Here is a 21,217-nt window from a genome sequence, read left to right as displayed (position 1 = left end):
ATACTGAGACAAGTGAAGGGGCAGCCGAAGGGTGACTGCTTCCCCCAACCATCCCCCGATGGCCCAGCCCTTCCCCCGACACTGGTTCCATCTATGCCCCCGCTCCATCCATTGAGGAGCTTCATCCAACTCCAAAGACATTTGAGGAACACACTGGTGCTTCTTCCAAAAGTGCCATTAACACAGGTGACTTCAGGTGGGCCTCTATTTCCTAACTCCACAAAACCACAGGGCAAGTTTCTTGGTCCCCCAAGGCACTCCTTCCTGCCTAAATTCTACTCCTAATTATCATCTTATATATATGTGATGGGGTTCAGGGCATGCCACCCCAAAAGATTACTGTAGAAGACCAGAATATGTCACCCTAAATATGCCTCTGTGGCACAAGGATTATTTTGAGCTGGTTATTTTGGAAAACAGCCGACACAGGAGTAGCTCTGAAAAGTTGCCCTATTTTTATAAGAGAAATTTACATCTATAAGGAAAGTTGCATTTGTTAGGGTGTCTTTCTGTCCCTGTGCCAGGAAGAGAAATACAGCTAAATCACTAGAGATGCATAATCAACGGAGAAGGCATCAATTTACCTCTGCAAAACAAGCCCTCATTTTACAGTGCTTTTCCTGGCCATCTATCTCATCTTCACCGGGTCTTTCCCCACACTCTTCTTTCCTTGTTTCAGCAAATGATGGTATTTCAGCCTGAAGTCTAAGACACCTCTTTGAGATCTACTCCAAAAATGTACTCATTTTTCTGGGTTATCTCCCATGTATACATGTTATTAAACTGCTGTTTGTTTTTCTGTTATTGATCTGTCTTTTGTCACAGAGAGTCCCAGCCAAGAACTATACAGGGTAGACAGAAAATTATTTTTCCTCCCCTAAATACATCTTGGTTTTCACCAAAACAGTACTGCCCAAGTTAATGAATATCTCATTGGCCAGACAGGACTCTAAGTGGTTTTGACTACATCCAAAAATGAAATCCATCTACAAGGAAGAATATTTGTCACAGTTGAGCTATTCACTAAAATGGGCCACCAGGCCTGAGGTTAACCCAAAGAGGAGCTTCAAAGAGCCTTGGAGCAATGGAGCAGCACTGGAACACAAAGAAAGCAACTGTAGTTCTTTATCTCAGCGGCAACAATCTGGCAAAAAAGTCTATTAGCTCTGGCACCTGCACCACCCATGCTGCCCTGTGCTCTCCGAACCAGTTGATTCAACAGGTGGTTTTTTTGTTTGTTTTAGTTTTTGTTACCATTTTGGGAGGCATTCTATACCTACCCATAAATTACATTGTTGTTGAAGTTAGTCAGTTTTTTCACTTTTCTGTTTTGTTTTACTTGCATCCAAAGAACCATAAACTACGACACATGATTAAACTATGCACCTTTGCCTTTCAGTATTCTTTGTTCCGTCTCTACAGCTATTCCAGTTTTCTATGTTCCATCTCCACAGCTTCTCCACAGGGCTTCTTAAAGACGGAACCATAACTTTTCATCTTCTCACTCTGCTTCCATTGACATAGTGCAGAATAAATGTTCCTCCACCAAGACTGTCTGACTAAGTGCTAATTGGTAAAAGATTAAATAGCCCTGAACTAGACTTACTCGACTTTCTCCTAATTTTTAAAACTGGATATTGCTTTTATATCAATTTATTGAAAAGAGTCCAGTTTCAAATTCCTCTAGTTTCTATAAGCCATAAAACAATTTCATGAAATGGTATTCAAAATCTACGTGTCTCCAGTCTCAGATCTGTCAGCAGCTCTGATGCATTAAATAACTGGAAAGTCAACCACGATCCTGGATTTCCTAGGTTGTTTTCAAACCAAGAACTTTACTGGTGCCAAGACTAGCAGGAGTTCCTGAACTGGCCAACATTCCTTGAATTTCCTTTGAGAGGTGAAAAAAAAATAAAAGGGTAGCTTAAAATGCATTATATAAGAAAGAAAGGTATGAGCAAGTTAAGGGGAAACTACAAAGGAAGCGGGCCAAGTCCCAAAATAAAAGGCAGGAATAGAAGACTAAAAATAACACACAGGGAAGTGTGCCACATCTGTAGGGGTCCCTTGCATTCTCCTGAAGCATTGTGCCTTTTTTTTTCTCAAGAGCATGCTAATAATTGTGTGGAGATTTAAATAGAACGCTACTATTTGTTCTTTAAAAATAGTCACTTCTTTTGTAGGATTGTGAGAGTTTCAGATGATATTAATTGAATTTCACTCATTGCAATTTTCTTTCTATGGATATCTTCAAGTTTGCTAAGAAGTTAGTAGATTTTCTTCAATCTTTTTATCTAGTCTCCTTGAATAGAAAATGTAAAATATTTTAAATATTTCAGTCTTGTGGCAAATTATTGGACACTTAAAATACAAAAAAAAATGAGGTTGGCTTTTATAATAACACAAATTATCTGCCATCTATTGGAAAGCTTAGGATATGGCAGACACAGTGTTAGAATTCACTGGCATATCTAAAACGTGTGCAAAGATTCTTACAACTTTGCACATGAGCCATTACCCACACTTCACACACAACACTGAGAGGCATCGTGGTTGAATAACCCAACTGAGGCCAATAGCTACTGAGTAGTGTAGTGGGTGAATCCTGCCTCCCTCTGACTCAAAAACGCTAGAGTCCTTGTCCTTCCACAGTACTTTAAGATGATCAAAAATATTTTTTAAATAGGCTAATTATGTATAGTTAGCTCAGAGCCATCAATAGGATATCTGTTGCTCTCTTAGTCGGTTTTGCTTACTTTGGAAAACGTAAAATTGGATTTATATTTAAATTCCACACATCTCATAACTAACATAGGTACCATTCCTCCTGGGTATAAGGTTCATCTTCCACCACTCAATCAACTATTCGATTATTATGACAATTATTTTTCTCCCTTAGGAGAAATATGTTATGATAGATTTTAAGAAAATGGGAACCTCATATAGTGGGAACTGTCTAGGAGAGGTCATTCACGATGTGTGTTTAATAGTTGCTTCCAAGTTGTTAATTCCTGTTTTCTCTAGACACAACAGAAACAGGAAATATTTACCAACTTCACAGGTGTCAGGAAATACTTTTAAAACCCTGGTAGCCTGGGTCGCCCACTGAAGCAGATAGCTTTTCTGCGCATAGGTGCAGAAGGTACATTGTAATTTAAAATGTGTACTTTGGTCCAGATAATCTAAGGATTCACAGGCATTGCTTCTGTTGAACCAAGGATATTTTCCAGAAGAGAGTTGCAATGTATGCACATGTGCTTTGTTGCCTTTCTAGCATTTACTAGAAAACTAGAATTCTCTACATTTACTTAATTTGAAATTCTATTTCCATATCTAACAATGTGCCAAGATGAAAAAATACGTCTCAAAACTACTGAAATATAGGATCATGTTCTTAAGTCACATTTTGTGTAGTAAGCCACTGACTTGTTTTGACATTGCAGTCTACGTTTTCAAAAACTGGACAGAGCTCCATTTTTTCCTAATTACAAAAGTAACTGCAAAAATTTCAGAAAACAGCTAAAAATATAAAGAATAAAATAAGTGTCACTGATAACACCTGGATTTATAGCCGTTTAAATATTTTTTCACAAAAATAAGACTATTCATATGGCATTGTAACTTACCTTTTTTTGCTTAATATACAGTAGAAGTGCTTTTAGGCAAACTTCACTTAATCACCTCACTGAAATCACCAACCTTGTCCATTCTCTCCCCCAAAACACAAAAGTATCGACATGGAGTACACTGATGGACCAGGCTGGCAGCACCCCCCAACCCCGCCCCACCCGGGATGTACCTGTTACTTGCACTACCACTGTTGAATTAAAAATATACCAAGAGATCAACTTTTTTTAGCTCCCACATATGAATCAGAACATGTGATATTTGTTTTTCTGTTCCTGACTTATTTCACTTAACATAGTGTCCTCCAGTTCCATCCATGTCGATGTTAATGACAGAATTCATTCTTTGTATAGCTGAGTGGTATTCCATTATATATATATATAGATAATATATGCATATATATTATATATTATATATATACCATGATCTATACCATGATATATAAAATGTGATATATATGATGATATATATCATGATATATATCATCATATATATCATGATATGTATCATTACATATACTATGTATACACATTATATATCACATTTTATTTATCCATTCATTCATTGATGGACACTTAGGTTAATTCCATATCTTTGCTATTGTGAACAGTGCTGTAACAAACATTGGGATGCAGGTATCCCTTTGATATATTTTCCTTTGATTTCCTTTCCTTTGGATAAATAAATACCCAGTAGTGGGATTGCTGGATCATATGGTAGTTCTATTTTCAGTTTTTTGAGAAATGTCCATGCTGTTTTCTGTAATGGCCATACAGATTTATATTCCTACCAACAGCTTATAAATTATATTAAGTGAAATAAACCAGGCACATAAAGAAAAATATTGCATGTTCTGACTCATAAGTGGGAGCAAAAAAAAAAAAAGTTGATCTCATGGAAGTAGACAGTAGAATGAGGGGTGGAGAATGGTTGGGAGCAAGCGGTAGGGACAAAGATTGAGGTCAGTTAATGGGTACAAACACAGAGTTAGACAGAATAAATAAGCCCTAATGTTGGATAGCAGAGTAGGGTGACTGCAGTTAACAATAATGTATTGTATATTTCAAAATAGCTAGAAGAGAGGATTTGAAATGTTCCCAACATATAAATATGATAAACACTCGGGATGATGAATACCCTAAATACTCTGACTCTATCATTACACTTTCTATGCATGTAGCAAAATATCACATGCACCCAACACTCAAGATGATGAATACCCTAAATTCCCTGACTTGATTATTGCACTTCCTACTCATGTAGCAAAATATCACATGCACCCCGTAAAAACGTACAAATACTATGTATCCATTAAAAAAATTTTAAAAGCATACTGAGTCTGCTGCATTTGTTCTCAAACCTGTTTGTGCAGTTATCACTGTTATATAACTTAATTAAATATTACATACATCAGTAAGCTAGCAATGCAAGAGAATTGTTATTTCCATGAATATTAAGGTGAATGTTTTAGGGAAATCTGATAAAAGTATTACTTTAAAAAACAGCTGCTCTCAAATTAGGGAGAGGGGAGTCATGAAAATCTAGGAGTCCACACTCTGATTGTGGTATAGTCAAGAAAGATGATGTGCACTCCTTCTGGCAGCCACACTACCTGACCAATGACCAGAACTCAGTATATGGCCTCTCTCTGCTTTGGAATTAACACATTGTACATCATCAATCATGATATATGTACCTCATGATTTTCAATATCTAAATTATATTCAATTATTGGCTATACTGTCTTTTTTTTTAACCAATGCTGTATCAATGACCTTTTCAGATTATTTGCCAATAGCAATTTTCCAATACTATAAAAAGGTTGTAACTTTTATTGTATATACACTTATGCACACTTTAACAAAGTATTTCCTTAGAATAAAATCATGGAAGTGGAATTTCTACACAAAAGAATGTATACTTTTTGGGCTGAGTGTAGTGGCTCATGCCCGTAATCCCAGCCCTTTGAAAAACCGAGACAGGCAGATCACTGGAGATCAGCAGTTCAAGACCAGCCTGACCAACATGGCAAAACCCCATCTCTATAAAAATACAAAAATTAGCCAGACATGGTGGCACATTCCTGTATTCCCAGCTACTTGGGAGGCTGAGGCACGAGAATCGCTTGAACCCAGGAGACGGAGGTTGCAGTGAGCCAAGATCGTGCCACTGCACTCCAGCCTGGGTGATGGAGTGTGACTCTGTCTCAAAAAAAAAAAAAAAAAAAGAATGTATACTTTTTAAAACCTACATATATGTGTGTATTTTAAGATATAGAATACATAAACTAAAAATGTTTAATATTTTCATTTTTAAAAATTAAATGGCTAAATGTGGGACGATGTTAATTAGTAGAATTTTCACCACCATGTACAAGATTTTATCACTGAATTTATTTGGATCTAGGTGTTTCATCTGTAAAATAAAAGGTTTAAACTAGATTGCCTTGAGGCCTCCTTCTGGAGTCCAATAAGACATTGCCATGCATGCCTATATTCTCTCAGGGGCTGGGAAGTGTATAAATGCATCTATTTTGTGAGTGTTATGTCTCAAAAGTCAATATAAGTGGAATTTTATAAACCAATTCAAGTAAGCAAATCAAACTATATCATCACTTACAGAAAGTCTCTATCTTCATTTCTGACTGATGGTCCTGACCTTAGAATGGTGTCTTTCTAACCATGGGGGTGGGGCTTTGGGGTGAACAGAAAGAAACTCCCTTTGTAACTCCATTTTCTCTCTAATTGCAAACTAAACCTTTGTCCTTCCCAGACAACCTTCTGAAAAAGTGCTCACCTTACATGTAGCATTCACACCCTTGTCTGGCTTTCACCCAATCTCCCCATGGACACTGCTCCACTGTGGTCACAAGGGACTACCTAAGGACTCTGGTTCGGCCTTTTCTTTCCATGACACATGACACCATTCACTCTTCTTGAATGTCTTTTTTTCTGTGAGACTATATTACTTCATTACTTCCCAAGTCTCTGGTTCTTCTACTTCCATCCTCCTTTTGTGTTCTTCCTCTATTTGTCCTCACAAAGTTCCCACAGTTTAGCTTAAAGTTTCTCTGACTTCTCAGCAGCTTAAACAGTTAAGAATCTTCAAACAGGCCAGACATAGTGGTTCATGCCTGCAATCCCAGTGATTTGGGAGATCGAGGCAAGAGGATCATTTGAAGCCAAGCATTCAAGACTAGCCTGGGCAACATAATAAGACCCCATCTCTATAAAAAAAATTTTTTTTAATCAGCTGAGTGTGGTGGTGTGTGCCTGTAGTCCTAGCTACTCAGGAGGCTGATGGGGAAGGATCACTTGAACTCAGGAGTTTGAAGTTAGCATGAGCTATTATTGTGCCACTGCACTCCAGCCTGGGCAACAGAGCAAGACCGTGCCTCCTCCTCTAAAATAAGAGTTTTCAAACAAATTAAGTATACCAGCTAGTTATGATACATTGCAATGCATTCCTTCATAAGGCCAACAATGATTAGTTTTGATCACCCCTTAGTTTATCTCCTTTCTAGACAAATCTAGATTTTCTTATATCTCAAAATATAAATCCCTAGACCAGCAGCATCTGCACCACCTGAGAACTTGTTAAAATGGGAAATGCTTGGACCCCACCTCAAACCTACTGAATCAGCAATATGTGTTTCAGCAGGGCTTTCAGGTGATTCTGATGCATGCTAAAGTTTGAGAACCACTACCCTATGTCAGACACCCTTTTAATGCTAGCTCTCAGTTTAATGACTAGGATAACTGATGGGAAATCAGAAATAATCACTTCTCCCTCTAAATTTCTGTATGGTGTTGAATGACATCTATAGATTCGTTACTCCTAGGGAGACCAGGATGAAAGAGGGAATAAAATGCAGGATGCAAAGGCAGTCCTCCCAAATTGCCTTTCACAGGAAATGACAACCTGGTCTGACTATGAGAATTACCTTACTGTTTTTGCTACCACTGGTGATATCCCCAATGCCTGAGGGAGAAGCACTTCCTGTCTTTGTTGTCTTGAACAGCCCTATTTGTCAGATTCACTAACTGTGTAGGCCCCCAACATTTTCAATCACCTCACAACCCAACAGGATGGATAAGTAGCTGGGCAGATGGGGATCTGACAGGTGAAAGGGAAGGAAAGCCTGTCTTCTTGAGCAGCTGCTGCTCTGGTGAAGACACAGGGCCTGTTACAAGCTTTATTTATTAATTCCTTCACCCATCCATCCTTTTATTCATTCACTCATCCATCCATCCCTTCATTCATTCATCCATCCTTCCACCAACCATCCCTTCAGTCATCCATTCATCCAATAGCCATCCATCCCTCTTCCCATCCATCTTTCCTACCTTCATCTATCTACCTATCCACCCATTCATTCATCCAATCATCCATTCATTCCAGAAATATTTATTATGCCTCAGCTTAGTTTCTCTCCAAAATCAAATGAGATTAGGCCCATTGATCTATGGAATTTTCTTGTTTCCCAAGTGTTTTCTGGAATGGTACATTGAAGTGTGGGAAGAAAATTTCAAAACTTCTATTTATATCTCTTATCTCTTCATTTTAATAATGTCTAGTTGGAGTGTATGTTTTATAATGAACGCAATATATTAATACGATAGTGTGTATATAGTTTGAAATTACATGCTCAAAAAAATTTTGCACTAGCAAAGTGTGCAGTCAGGGGTGTACAGATCCAAAGATTTTGGAGACCACAGCTATGAAGATTAGTGGTAAGACTACAGAGCAATTTGGGATAGACAGGTACTAGCTTTTGGGGTGAAAACCATGAAGAGCCCCCAGTACCATAAAGCTGGGCAGCTAGAAAACATGCCTGCCACTCAGAGCAAATGGGCCCACTTTCATCTGATTTTATTGCCCATGATTGCACAGGTGGTTACTGCAGCACCAGAAACAGAGGCCAGTCCTGCTCCAGTCTAGCTCTTTTTCCACACTTCCTCAAAGAAGCATTTGGACTGTGGCCCGGGCTTCAAACCAAGAGGGCAGATCTTTAAATAACCTCACTCCCTACCAGAGTAGCCTCAAACTTTCTTGCCCATAGGTGAAAATAGAGATTTTCAGTTAATGAAAATGTAAATATCTGACATTCATGTAACTTTGTATCTCATTCACACCCAATTTCTATCATCTTACAAAATATATTAATTCGAGCAAACAGGATTTTTTCTTATATAGACTTTTTTTTAGCATTTTTATCAATTCACCTGAAATGTTTCCATAATTTGCCCACAAGGCAGAATGAACATAGACTGTTCTTGAATACGATACTCAAGCTTCAAAGCTGTAAAATACTCTCTTCTTTCATAGGTACTGAAAGGTTTGTCTTTGGCTATGTTTTCTAAAAGCAACCCCCTTCAAAAATATTAGAAAATAAATGAAAATAAAATGCTAGTATTAATTATGAATGAGAAACTTAAACTGATAAAAGTAAAAATTGTTCGACATTTTTAGAGCTGTAATCTTCAGTAAAACAGCTAACAACTGATTGAGAGTTAATTTTAAGGGGTTTCCCCACAGAACATGGAAGAATGCAAAGGAGTACTCAGTAGCTGTTTAATGGCAAAGTTTCTACCATTGAAAATGTCAAAATCCAGGAAGAGAACACAAAACAAAGAAGAAAAAATGCTCTAAGTCTAGGACCTCAAGAACCATACAGGTAGCAAAATAGAAATGGTTATTTCAAGCCTGAGCTCTGCATCTAACTAATGATGTCAACAGAAGTGTTTACCTTTTGTTGTTGTTTTGCAGAATGAGTTAATATATTGGGACGTACTTTTAGGAAACTCTAAAAAATGAGTAGACCAAAAATGTGAGGCAGAGAAGCAAGTATCCTGACCCCCTGTTTTGATAGAAGAGGCTTATCCAGAGCAGAAAATTCTGTTGAAGAGCTTGTCCTTTAATATGAATGAGAGTTCTTATTTATTGAATGAATTGTTAAAATAACATTTAGCAATTTAACAAAATCACAAATCAACACAGAGAAGCTGTATCTTGTTCTTTTTTATTGAACAATAATAAACGTGTCCTTTTAAAACAAAACCTAACAGCTTATGCAGCTTTACATTCAAAGGCCTTCCCACACACATTCACAACTCTGTTGGCCAACTTCAAGAATAAAATACAGGTAAATACTGAAATAATTCTTAAATAAGTTCTTCACTTCAAATAAAATACTTCTGAGTTATTTCCTAACAACATCTAGTACAACAGTCCTGTTTGTGCTAAGATTCTTTCAAATATACTCCTAATTCCACTTATCAACCAAGTTTAAAAGAAAAAAATATGAAAATAAACTATATTTTAAAGTTGACATGTTTTCTGCTGAAAATTGATTCTTCTTTTACAAACCTCCTAAAAACTTATTTTCTACCTTAAATTGAAAATTCACCTAAGTCACAGCACTTATGTTTAAATAAGGACCCTCTGTTGCTCATTTTTTGACATTTTTGAAATCCAGAGTAACTCTGTTTTTCTTATGCTTATTAAGGTTATTATTACTATAATTATGGATAATAAATTTATCATGCCTCAGATGTTTGAAAACCTTATAGAGTCATAGCTTTATTCTAACCATTTTCAACAAATAATACTAGATTTCTTTCCTCAAGAGGATGATAAATATGGGTAGGGAGGATGACTTGCACTAACACATTTATTTATAAAAATATATAAATATTTACCTTCATACACACACAAACCACCAGTGGGTAAAATACTTCTTAGACTTATCTCTGAGGTGGCATACGTTAAAGCTATTTATGGAAGTGTATGTGTTTCCTCTGCCCCAGAACCGTCCTTCAGATACAGGTAACCCGGGAACTACATCAGCAGCCTTTTGAAATTGCTCTCAGTTCAAAGCTGTTTGTTACTCAAATTTCCATAAGCTTCAAACATCTTACTTCCTTCAGGGGTTTTCTGGTTGTTCTATTTTGACTTTTCCCAAAGCCAAAAAAAAAAAAAAAAAAAAAAAGCACAATTAAATTCTAGAGAAGCTACCTACCAAGGAAGGGCTAAATATTTTATTTCCCACTCCCACCCCCTCCCCATCTTCTCCTGCTCTTAAGTCTTCATTCCGTATCCCAACATTAATGTACATCAAAGTCAAAGAACTAATTTGACTCACTGCGGTCTTCAGCTTTGCCTAGCTCCCTCTTTGGTTGACCTGTCTCCATGTAAGATTACCTAAATTGCATTTTTAGTTCTTCAGTGTTACTATACACACACATTTAACAAATCTATATGCATTCAAATATTTAACAAATACATACAAGTGTTCAGTCATATGGATGTTATGGATTGTAAGTAGCCTACTTTTTGTTTTCTGGATCCACCATGCATCACATTTGGTCTTCAAAAATTACATGTCCTTATGCTATAATCTAGAAAGTTCCTAAAATGTTGGCTGTGTGTTGAACAATCACGAAAATAGAGCCTTCTCTCAGAAATCGCAGCCGGGATCAGCGTGGATTTAACCATTTCCTCATTATGGGAGACCCGGCAGCATTCTCTTTCACAACTTCTTCTCTCACAATATTGCCATCTCCAGATGCCATGTCATGCTCTGAAAGTAGACGGAATACAAATCATGTCCAAACATCTATAGCTCAAAGACAACACAGTTTTGCTTTATTTTTGTTTTACATGGAATTTACAATGAAATCTTTAATCAATTTAAGATTCCATGCTAACTGTATTCACTGCTCTATATCAGTGAGCACCTCTATATACAATAGCACCCCTTGAATTACTTATCTTTGTATACCTATCGTCACCTGACATTATCTTCTACATGTATTTGTCTTTTTTTCCTGTGTATTATTTCACTCCACCACTAGAATTCCAGTTTCACAAAGGTAGGGACTTTATTTTGCTCACTGCTATATCTCCAGCACTTAGGACAGTGCTTGCCACATAGTAGGCACTTAATAAATACTTATGGAATAGGCAAATGTTGTACAAACAGGTCTCAAGTTAGATTCTTACACTAACTGGTATGAAAGACAGATTAACTTTTGCTGCATCCAGAAGGCAAAAGGCAGACCAATGGGTAGAACGTTCATAAAGACACTTCTCACTCTACATATGAGAAAAGTTTGTAATATTTGAAATTTGCTAAAATGAAATTTTCTACTTCAAGGAGTAGTGAGGTGTGCTTGCTTTGGCAGTGCACATTCTGATATGGAATGCTTTAAGAAGATTAGCGTGGCCCAGCAGACGAATGTGTGTAAGTCCATGAAACATTCCAGATCTTACTCCCCCAAGACCCTCGTGCACAAAAACTTACTTGTGAATTCCCAACTTGGGAAGCTCACTGCCAAAAAAAAGAACACCAAGTGGAACACTGTGGACAGGAAGCACATTTGACAAGAGTGCTGTAGCCAGCAGGTGGAAAGTTGGAGAAGACCATGCTCTGGGGGGTCCTAGTGCTGGTGAAGCTTGCAGCCATTTAGCCTGCTCTCAAAGGCTGGGCCCAAACAGGTTTGTGCAGAGGTGATGTGAAGCCTGTGTCAGGAGTGAAGCCCAAGCCTTCTCCTGTAAACTCCAGTGCATGAACCTGGAAGTCTCATGTAGTCTCAAAGACACATGTAGACTACAAAGACCCCTAGGCAGCCTCCCCAAGAGGTCCTTAGGGTTTTCTGCTCTCCATCCTGAACCTGACTAAGGTTTACCAAGATCACACTAAAAATCATCTTCTGCTGGTTGCACCTTTAGCTAATGAAAGGAAATACCCTAGGTCAGAAAAGAGAGAAACTGACTGCTTTTTTCAAATATTTCTGATAAGAATTTCAATGCCTAACTTTGATGTGGAAATATTTTTGTGTAACCTATAATGTACGTATTGTTATGGGCATCACCATACTTAAAACTAATAATTCACTTAAAAGCACGATATTTCCGCTTCATTTTAATGTGTTTAGTTGACCCATACGTAAGAAGGAGGTAAAATTAGAAAACAAGCACCTTTGCCAAATAGTTTATATTTTATTAACTTGAAATGCAAAAGACCAAAAGCAAAAACTAAATAAAATGGACTTGAATTGTTTTTTATAGTTGTGGTGGGAAAAAGTATATCATTTGTTGATACTAGCCATCTCTGTGACTATATGTTGGGCTTATTATTTATTTATTTTTTATAATTTTAAATACAGTTTTTAATTGACAAATAATAATTGTATATATTTAGGGTACAATATGATACTTTGATATATATCTCCACTGTGGAATGATGAACTCAAACTAGGTAGCATATCCATCACCTCATATACTTATTTTTTGTGATGGGAACATTTAAAATTTATTATTTTACCAATTTTGAAATATATAAGAATTATTAATTACAATCGCCATTCTGTGCAATGGAGGCCTAAGCTTTAGTGATGCATGTTGCTTTAAATGAGCTACTTTCAGTTTAATGGAACTCTCCTGTACTGGCCAGCTATTCAACAAAATAAACAAATATGTACATAGCACCATCTCATAGGTTGTGTATTCCTCACATTCTAACACCTGTATAAGAAATACACACGGACTAACAAGCAGCACGTATTACTACAGTTTCATTCATTTCCAAAATTTCAATCACATACTATTTCTTATCCTCTCCAAAATCCATAAAAACACACACTTGGAATTATTCCACTTAAATGCTTTCATTTGGTTAAAAAAAAGAAACGTTCTATATTTTCTATCTTGACTCTTAAAGCTTATCCAATAAATTCCTCACAGTACTTTTTCTATGTGAAGTTGGGAGATAAATAGTTTTGTCTAGTAAATATATAAAACAGATCACTGAAGAATTTAAAGAAGTTTATGTATCTCAGTTGGTTATTTTTTATTACAGATTTTTGGTAATCAATCATATTTATCCTCCTATAAATCATATTTAAACCAGGTAAACTTTATGAGAAATTATATGTAAACCTCAAAATTATTGATGGGCTCTTTTTAGAAAACAGCAACAGCAACCAAACTCAGCTACCACCCACCGTTCCCCTGAGTAAAGCAAAGGAAATAAAATCATTCCAATCCACATCTTATTCTACTCACAGATATTTTCTAAGTTATTCACACTGAAATGAGACTATTCTTCCAATGCTTATACCAGAATCAATGCTTACCTGTGAGAGAAACAAATCTGTTGGAAGACTTGGTTACTGAATATTGGAAGAAGGGGAATTTCAGGCATTTTCCCGTCCCCCTGTCACAGATGCCTGACTGGCAGTTGCAGGTCTCTCTGCAATCCATCCCGAAGGTGCCGTAGGGACAGTCTGGGGACAAAGGAAAGGTTGGAGAGGACGCTGCTTGTTGTAAATACGTCTCCATCCTAACAGCCCTGGGTGCATAGCCTTGCGATTTGAACCAACCTCATGACTCTTGACTGTAAAGTAAAATCCAATTCTCCAAACCCAGGATTTGAAAGTTGAAACTTTGAGTCATAAATATGAAATCACACATTAAGAACAGATAATGGATGCCTCGGGCTTAGTGTTGTGACGTAAAGTTAAGTTGAAGACAGCTACACACAGCCAGTCTCCTTGGACCAGTCTTCATTCTGGTGATGTTCTGCTTAGATACCAATAAATTCTCACAGATGACCCCTGTAACAGCTCAGCAAAGGTGGGAAATTGAACAGACATATATGCATCAGCTCCTCAAAGAGTTTTTAAAATGTGATGCTATCTTTGAATCTACTGTATTCACAGATAATTTACTATTTTAAGTGTATAGGAAAGGGCTTCAAACTAACCAGGGAGAGAGCTATCATCCTAGCTCACCATGAAGCAATCAATCTTCCATCTGCTCCAACCCTTATCAAGTTCCTTATTTGTCGAAACGGCATGTCATACAACTTGCCTGACTCCCTCAGTAGTTAAGAGGGCTCCCTAGTAAAATCCTCTGCAAGGCTAACATGCAAGATGCTAAATGAGCAAGAAAGCTCAGGGCTTATACACCCTGAGGGTTTGTACACCTACCAAGAACTAGAAGCTTTTAGACCTCCAGTGCTTACACTTATGCCAAAACATCCTACATTGAAATAAAGAGGACAAAGTCGTTTATTTAAAATGCATAAAATTATTTAAAATGGTGTTTTTAGGATAAACAGCATCTCAGTAGACTAACCAACCTTTAAAAACCAGCAGAATAGATATAGAATATTCTCTTGTTGTGAAAATACCTTGTAAATGTACAATCACAGGTGGGTAAAGAACAAATTGTGAGCCATCTGAGTCTCTAGCAGTCTAATACTCCACTGACTGACCAAGTAGATCATCAATGAGCTATCTTTTTTTAAAGAGTTCTATGAGTGCTCTTTTCAATATGGTTCAGATCACAGAGGAACCTGGTTTTGAACACTGTTCTCTTTGCTGGGAAGAAGAGATCTTAAAAAGGGATCCTGAAAAGGCCTCTTCCAGAAAAGCACACAGGATTAGGATTTGACTGTGCCTGCAGCGATATTGAAAACTAAAACTTTAGCCAAATTCCCAGAGATACTTCTAGTGTATCCCCTGATGTACTGAACAGTGCTGGGCAGATAGTAAGTGTTCATTAAATATGTGTTGGCTGCTGATTGTTAATCTGGGCAAGATGTTCACAGACATCTGAATATTTAGAAGACATTTGGATACGCAGCTGAAGTTTACAGTTTTCATGTGGATGTTCTTTTAAAAAGCTGAAGAAGGGAGATGATTGCCAAATGTATTATCTCCATCTCGAGTTGCTAAGGCTCACAAAGTCTCCTATTTCCAGCAGAGAGAAAAATGCTTAAAACTAGATTCATCAGCAACCTGAAGAAAGCCAAAAGAAGCAATCTTAAAGATCTTTTTAGTGTCTTGATCATTCAGTAGAATACTACAGTGCTAAAGACTCCAGATGCCACACAGCTTGTTTCTTTGCCCATATGTAATGTACATTTACAATCACATGTACAAAGGCATATTATGCCAAGAGAAAAAGCAATCCACTGCATATACATGCTATATCATAAGTATGATTGTGTTAACCACTTCCTCCCTAATTTCCTTATGTGAAGTACTGTTTTCTTGGTCAATAAGCCCCATAATTTACAAAATATACAGATCCTATTCAGTTGAAAGAAACATGCATATGTGTTCACCAAACAAAATATTTTCTCAATATTCTATTTCTTATTGTATATAAACAAAAATAAACTAAGCAAAAAATAAAACTCTCCTAATACTTAAAGAATTTGTTTTTTTAATTTTGTATGTCTTGCAAATTAAAAGATGATTAATTTATACATTATATGTCTAAGAAGTAGGAGAATTAATGAGATTAGCACAATACTGGATAAATATTATTCATAAAAAATATATTAAATACATAAAACATAATAATTATTTAGAAATTTCTCAGTCCTTTTTATAATTTTGAAAGCTTCCTGGTATTACACAACTGATGGATGGGGTTATAGCATGTGTTGCTTCTTAATAATAGCTCTTCATAATAAGATCATGAGATATCTATACGTAGAGTATTTTTAAATCATCATTCTTTTTATTCTAAACATTTTTAAAACGTTAAATATTTTAAACTAGTTACTATGTTTAAAATAAATTCTACAAATGCTTAACTACATTATTTAGCTAAAATTTCAACCGACGAAGTTTTTCTTTAAGTGTACAAGTGGTCAACCTCATTCTTTACAGACTTCCAGTTTTTATTTTTCTCTATTGTTATTTTTCCTTGTCTTAACACCATCTGCTATTTTTCCAGATGACCAAAACCTTTATAAAGTCAGATGAGGTTTGTTTTATGCTTCAGGGGACCCTCTTTGAAGAATGAGTTATTTTGTTAGATGACTTAAGCTCACTCTATTCCATAAAGTGCATTTGTGTTTATCAGAAATATTTGATCTTGAGAGTGGCCCTCCATCCTGTGGACCCTTTCAAGATCAAAGAATCACTAAATCTGGGGGCTAGAAACCATTCCAAGAGGTTATCTAGTGCAGACCTTTGTAATCGCTGCCTCGCAGAGGAGAGAGCACCTAAACCATCCTTAACAGATTACCTGTCAAGTTTCTAAAGTTTTCCAGAAAAGGAGCCAACACAATCTTCCATTGCAGCTTTCTTTTTGCGATCTCCTAAGGCAACGAGTAAAATGCCACACTTCTTTCTGTGCCTTCCTGCACACTGGTTTCAGTTGCTACTTGGAGCTATCCTTCAGTCTCTACCCATGACAATACCTGTGTGGTGCCTTGTCAAGAATCCACCTGCCTTTTCCCTCTTACTCTTGAGGAGCAAAGCCACCTCACCTCCCAAGCTGGCTAAAAGCTCTCAGCATGCCCCGGGAGGGGAGAGGTAAGGGGTCACTCTTTACCTTTGCAGATACCAAACTCTTCACCAAAAGGATCCTCCCCATTAGAAGGCTGACACCTCAGCCCCGGGCCACACTTCATGCCATCCATGCCTGAGACTGTGCGGTAGCAAGTTTCTCCCCGCCCTGCAGCGCACACTCGGCAGCAGCCACAGTCGTCGAGCACTGTCCTCTTGCAGCGCGGGCTGCTTTTGCACTCACTGCTGTCACAGTGTTGAGGGCAGTCCACCGCATAATTATTGCTCCAGGCGGCCACCAGGTGTGCAGGCACGAGGAGCGTGGTCAGCAGCAAGACGCTCTTCATGTTTCCCAGCTGCCTCCGGCTCGGCTCCCCAGTCGTGGTCTTTGCTGGTGGGAAGCAGCCGTCCAAACTGGTAGCTGAGCCTCTGCCTACACGTTTATGAGTTTTATACACTGGGTTGCCCGCATGCTTTCCCGTCATCAATTTCCTCAACCCAGCAGCAGCGCTGTCCTCCTGCCAGGCTCTCTTGTTTTGGTTTATGAAATCCAGGATGAAGGCTGGATTAACACGCTGCTGCCATCCAGGAATTGAAAAGCCCAAGCTGATGTCATCTGTTATGTTTAGATGGTTGTTTTGCATGAGGACTGAAAAACTCACTCACATCCGTCTCAAGGGCTCAAGGACGTCTGTGAAGGAGGGATAAAGAAGGTTGCACACCCTCCTTCAGGACGGGAATTGTTCTGACCCTGGCATATCACTTGAGGTGTAGCTTTGTCTCAGAGCCTCTGTAGTCAGGAGGAAAATGATATCAACATGAATCATCAGGACCGAAGAAGCTTCTTCAAAAAAAATAATAAACATTTGGTATTTCCCCTCAACAAATAGCTATGAGATCATTTGAAAGAAGAAAGGGTTATATTGTGTCTTTTCAATACTTAGAAGAAAGAAAATATTTTGATAGGGCTATTTTTTAAGACCCTCTCTTCCTTCCTCTCACCCCTCTCCTCAAATGTTATTTCTAAAGCAATTCATGTCACATATATCTAAGTCTATTGTGGATATAGCTGTGCTTCCAGTACAATGTGGAACTGCCTCTGAGAATTTCTTTTAAAATCAATACAAAAAGCCACAAGAGAGGTAAGATCCTTTCGGCACTGCTTCTGGGTTACTCAATTCTGGAAAAACTTATCAGTTGGACTTCTGATCCAAAACTTCCTCAGGGGAAGGCTCATCCATCACTAAGTCTGCTTGTCCAATGACGGAGTCCACCCAGAGCCCTTCCCCTCACCTCCTGGCATCTATCAGAGCCCTCACTAAAAACTGCCAAGCGCGGCAGCCAGCCCAAGGCAACAAGTGGCTCAGCAGGAAAATCAGAACACAGCCCCCAAGAAACAAGTCACAGGGAAGGGAAACATTACCCCTCAGGAAACAAGGTCTGCATGCTAAGAGGGTTACCGTGCCTAGGTCCCTCTGGGAAAACAGAGTAGCCCTCTTAAAATATCAACTGTGCCAGGGTCTTATTAAGTAAGGTTAAAGAGGAGAGAGGGGAGTTCTTACACCAACCACATGCCGAATTCCATGCCCCCACCTCACTTGTCAAAAGAGATATAGACTCACTGTCACTTAGTAAATAACAACCCAGTAAAGTGGGTAATTCTTGGTCTGTCACAAATGAGCTGTAAGAAATTCACAGGACTTCTCTTGGCCTCAGCTTCCTCTTTTGAGAATTGATGGTGTTAGGCTACCTGACCTCTAAAATTCTTGTTTCCCATAGAAGATGAGGCAGAGCGAGCATTGGATGTAACTTGAAGATCGGCTTTTGCAAATGCAATTTTAGGGGGATACAGGGAGTAAATTCAGAATACAGAGAATTGAGGCAGTAGGAAATGAAAGCAAGCGTTTTAGCTTTCAAATTTTCCAAATTTTTCATGACAATCCAATTTGAAATACTCTATCTCCCCAGAAGCACTTACTTAGCAGGTGGCACACTCTGATGTTTTCAGTAATGGGTAATATTTGTTGAGTTAATAGCTTAAACACTTTACATGCATTAACTCATTTGTACCTCATCACAATATTATGGCTGCTATTATCATGCTTATTTTTTAAAAGAAGAAACTGAGTAAGAAAGAGGTTAATTTGCCTAAGGTCCCTATATTGAAGGGATGGATGTTAGTCTAATGTCAGAGCCACATATTCTATTGCCTATTACAATACATAATTGTGCTTTCATGGCCAATAGTTCCAATGGCCTAGGTCGCAATTTAGGCTGACCCTAGAAAATGTCCCTTGTTACTGAACACCACTTTCTGAGGAGTAGTTAACTGGAATAGTGGTTAATAATAATATCTAACCTTTACAGAGATCTGACTGTGTGCCAGATGCCATGCTAAGCAGTTTATGTAGATTACCACATTTAACTTTAAAAACAACCTCAAGAGCTAGGTGCTATTCTTATCCCCATCTTAGATATGAGAAAACTGAGGCCTAGAGAGGGTAAGTAACTTGTCCATCATCACACAGTTAGCAAATGGTGAAGCCAGGACTCCAGCCCTGAGACCAACAAGCTCTGGAGACTGGATTAAGGATTGTAAAATCAAATACATACAGGTGCCAAACAGGTGCCCAAGGTGGGTGACATGGTAAGCTATACTAGATGTAATACAGAAGGAATGGAGTGGATTTTGTCCTCCTGAATAGCACATAAAGACATGAAACTCTTCCACTATGGAAGATAAAGGGAAAACAAATTGATAATACCTTCAGTAAATGACAACTAAACGAATGTAAGTTGAGAGTACCAAATCCAAATAGTAAACCAAACTACAATGCACAGGTAAGTGCAGAAAATATGCCCAATAGAGTTCACCAGTGGTGGAACTATCTCAATACACAGTGCCTAACAACTCATTTTAGGGAAACCTTCAATCCCTCCAAGACCCAACAAAAACCATTTGTCCCAACACAATCCCTGTAAGATTTTTATCTAGTGATTTCTGTCTTCCCCAGAGCCTTGAGCCCAGATCAATGAATTCCATTAGGAAAGTTAGCAATGACCACAAAGGGTTAGGAAATGGGAGCACCAGCAACCAAGGAGCCAACTCTAAGCTGCATTAAAAAGCAATAAGATGATGGCAGAGCTGTTGATACTGAGTGCATGAGGTCCACCCATTTCACTTGCTTTGTGCTGGGGACTGGAACATCTCTCATCTTGCTCTGCCTGTATATCAGTTGTCAAGTCACAGTGAGAAAGGGCAAGAGGAATTGCACAAGATTTTCACAACTCCTAAAATGTAAGTTCAAACTAAGGTGGGTCAAACCACACCATCTGTGGATCCAAATGTTACAGCATATGGTGTTTTGCAATGGGGACAGAGAAATGATAAAACCAAATATCTATTTAACCCAGTATACCCTGTATACTTAAAATGCCACTTTGATTTTTTTCTTAAAGCTGGTATTGTGTTAGGAAAATAAGCTTTGGTAATGTGCATTAATATTTTGTGTTTATTTTGTACATTATGATTGCTTCTATCCAAATAACAAGGATTTTTTTCTGGATAGGTAAAAGTAGTCCAGTGGAAAGGCTCTGGGCAGAACCCAGACTCTCAGAAGGTGGTTTATGGTAAAGCGAATTATACTGTACTTACTGTGCCTTCCTAACAAACCAGCTCTACCAGAGAAGTCTGGTTTAAATTGAATTACAAAGGCAGACTTGAGGGCATAAAGTTTGGAGGAGCAAGTGGAGACATTTACATGCAGATTTTAGGTGATTTGGTTTTTAGGTTAGTTTTGGTTGTGGTTTTTGATACCATCTGAAAGTCTTCCTGCTTTGACACTAGCTGATAGCAATTTTGCATGTGCCTACTGCAAGGTCTAGCCCACAGCAGGAGCTTAATACTTAATAAACACATAAAAGGAACCAACTGTTTCCCAGAATCATCTTCAGATGATAGTAAGTTAAACGGGCATCAATGTGTTCCCTTTCTTTCTCTTTCCACCAGGAGAAGCAAAGTGAGGCCCAGATTCTAGGGCAGGCTGGGTTAAGCTGCAGAATGTGTTTACTTCTGGGAATGAGGTAGAGGTGTCAAGAAACAGCAGAAGACATCAAGGATTGGATGGAGCCTGAGCAAAGACTGTAGTCCCATTGCGGCAGTTCCTTCACAGCTAACCAAATTTGTCCTGTTGACCTTGGGCTTGGCAATATCACATCCACCCTGGAAAGTTCATGGGAGCCCCTCATAGCCAATAGAACTTGGTGAAATACTTCTG

General features: G+C 38.1%; 1 protein-coding gene across 1 annotated transcript; it reads right to left on the bottom strand.

The window, feature by feature from the left end:
- Positions 1 to 9,632: 9,632 nt before the first annotated feature.
- On the bottom strand, positions 9,633 to 17,629 carry ESM1 (endothelial cell specific molecule 1). The gene is made up of 3 exons (XM_003827357.6): positions 16,987 to 17,629; positions 13,767 to 13,916; positions 9,633 to 11,209 (listed from the first exon to the last, which is right to left on the bottom strand). The coding sequence occupies exons 1-3, from the start codon at positions 17,582 to 17,584 to the stop codon at positions 11,106 to 11,108; spliced, it is 852 nt and encodes a 283-aa protein (XP_003827405.4). The 5' UTR covers positions 17,585 to 17,629; the 3' UTR covers positions 9,633 to 11,105.
- Positions 17,630 to 21,217: the final 3,588 nt, after the last annotated feature.

This window comes from Pan paniscus, chromosome 4, assembly GCF_029289425.2.
Source record: "Pan paniscus chromosome 4, NHGRI_mPanPan1-v2.0_pri, whole genome shotgun sequence".
Classification (NCBI taxonomy): Eukaryota; Metazoa; Chordata; class Mammalia; order Primates; family Hominidae; genus Pan; species Pan paniscus.
The sequence above is the reverse complement of the archived record's forward strand: the minus strand, read 5'-3'. Positions and strand labels throughout refer to the sequence as shown.

Excerpts from the sequence above, each read along its gene's own strand:
- ESM1 (XM_003827357.6), bottom strand. The coding sequence starts at position 17,584 with ATGCAAAACAACCATCTAAACATAACAGATGACATCAGCTTGGGCTTT. Across the intron at positions 13,917-16,986 it reads AGAGTTTGGTATCTGCAAAG|ACTGTCCCTACGGCACCTTC; the intron begins GTAAAGAGTGAC and ends CTTTGTCCCCAG. Across the intron at positions 11,210-13,766 it reads CAGATTTGTTTCTCTCACAG|AGCATGACATGGCATCTGGA; the intron begins GTAAGCATTGAT and ends GTCTACTTTCAG.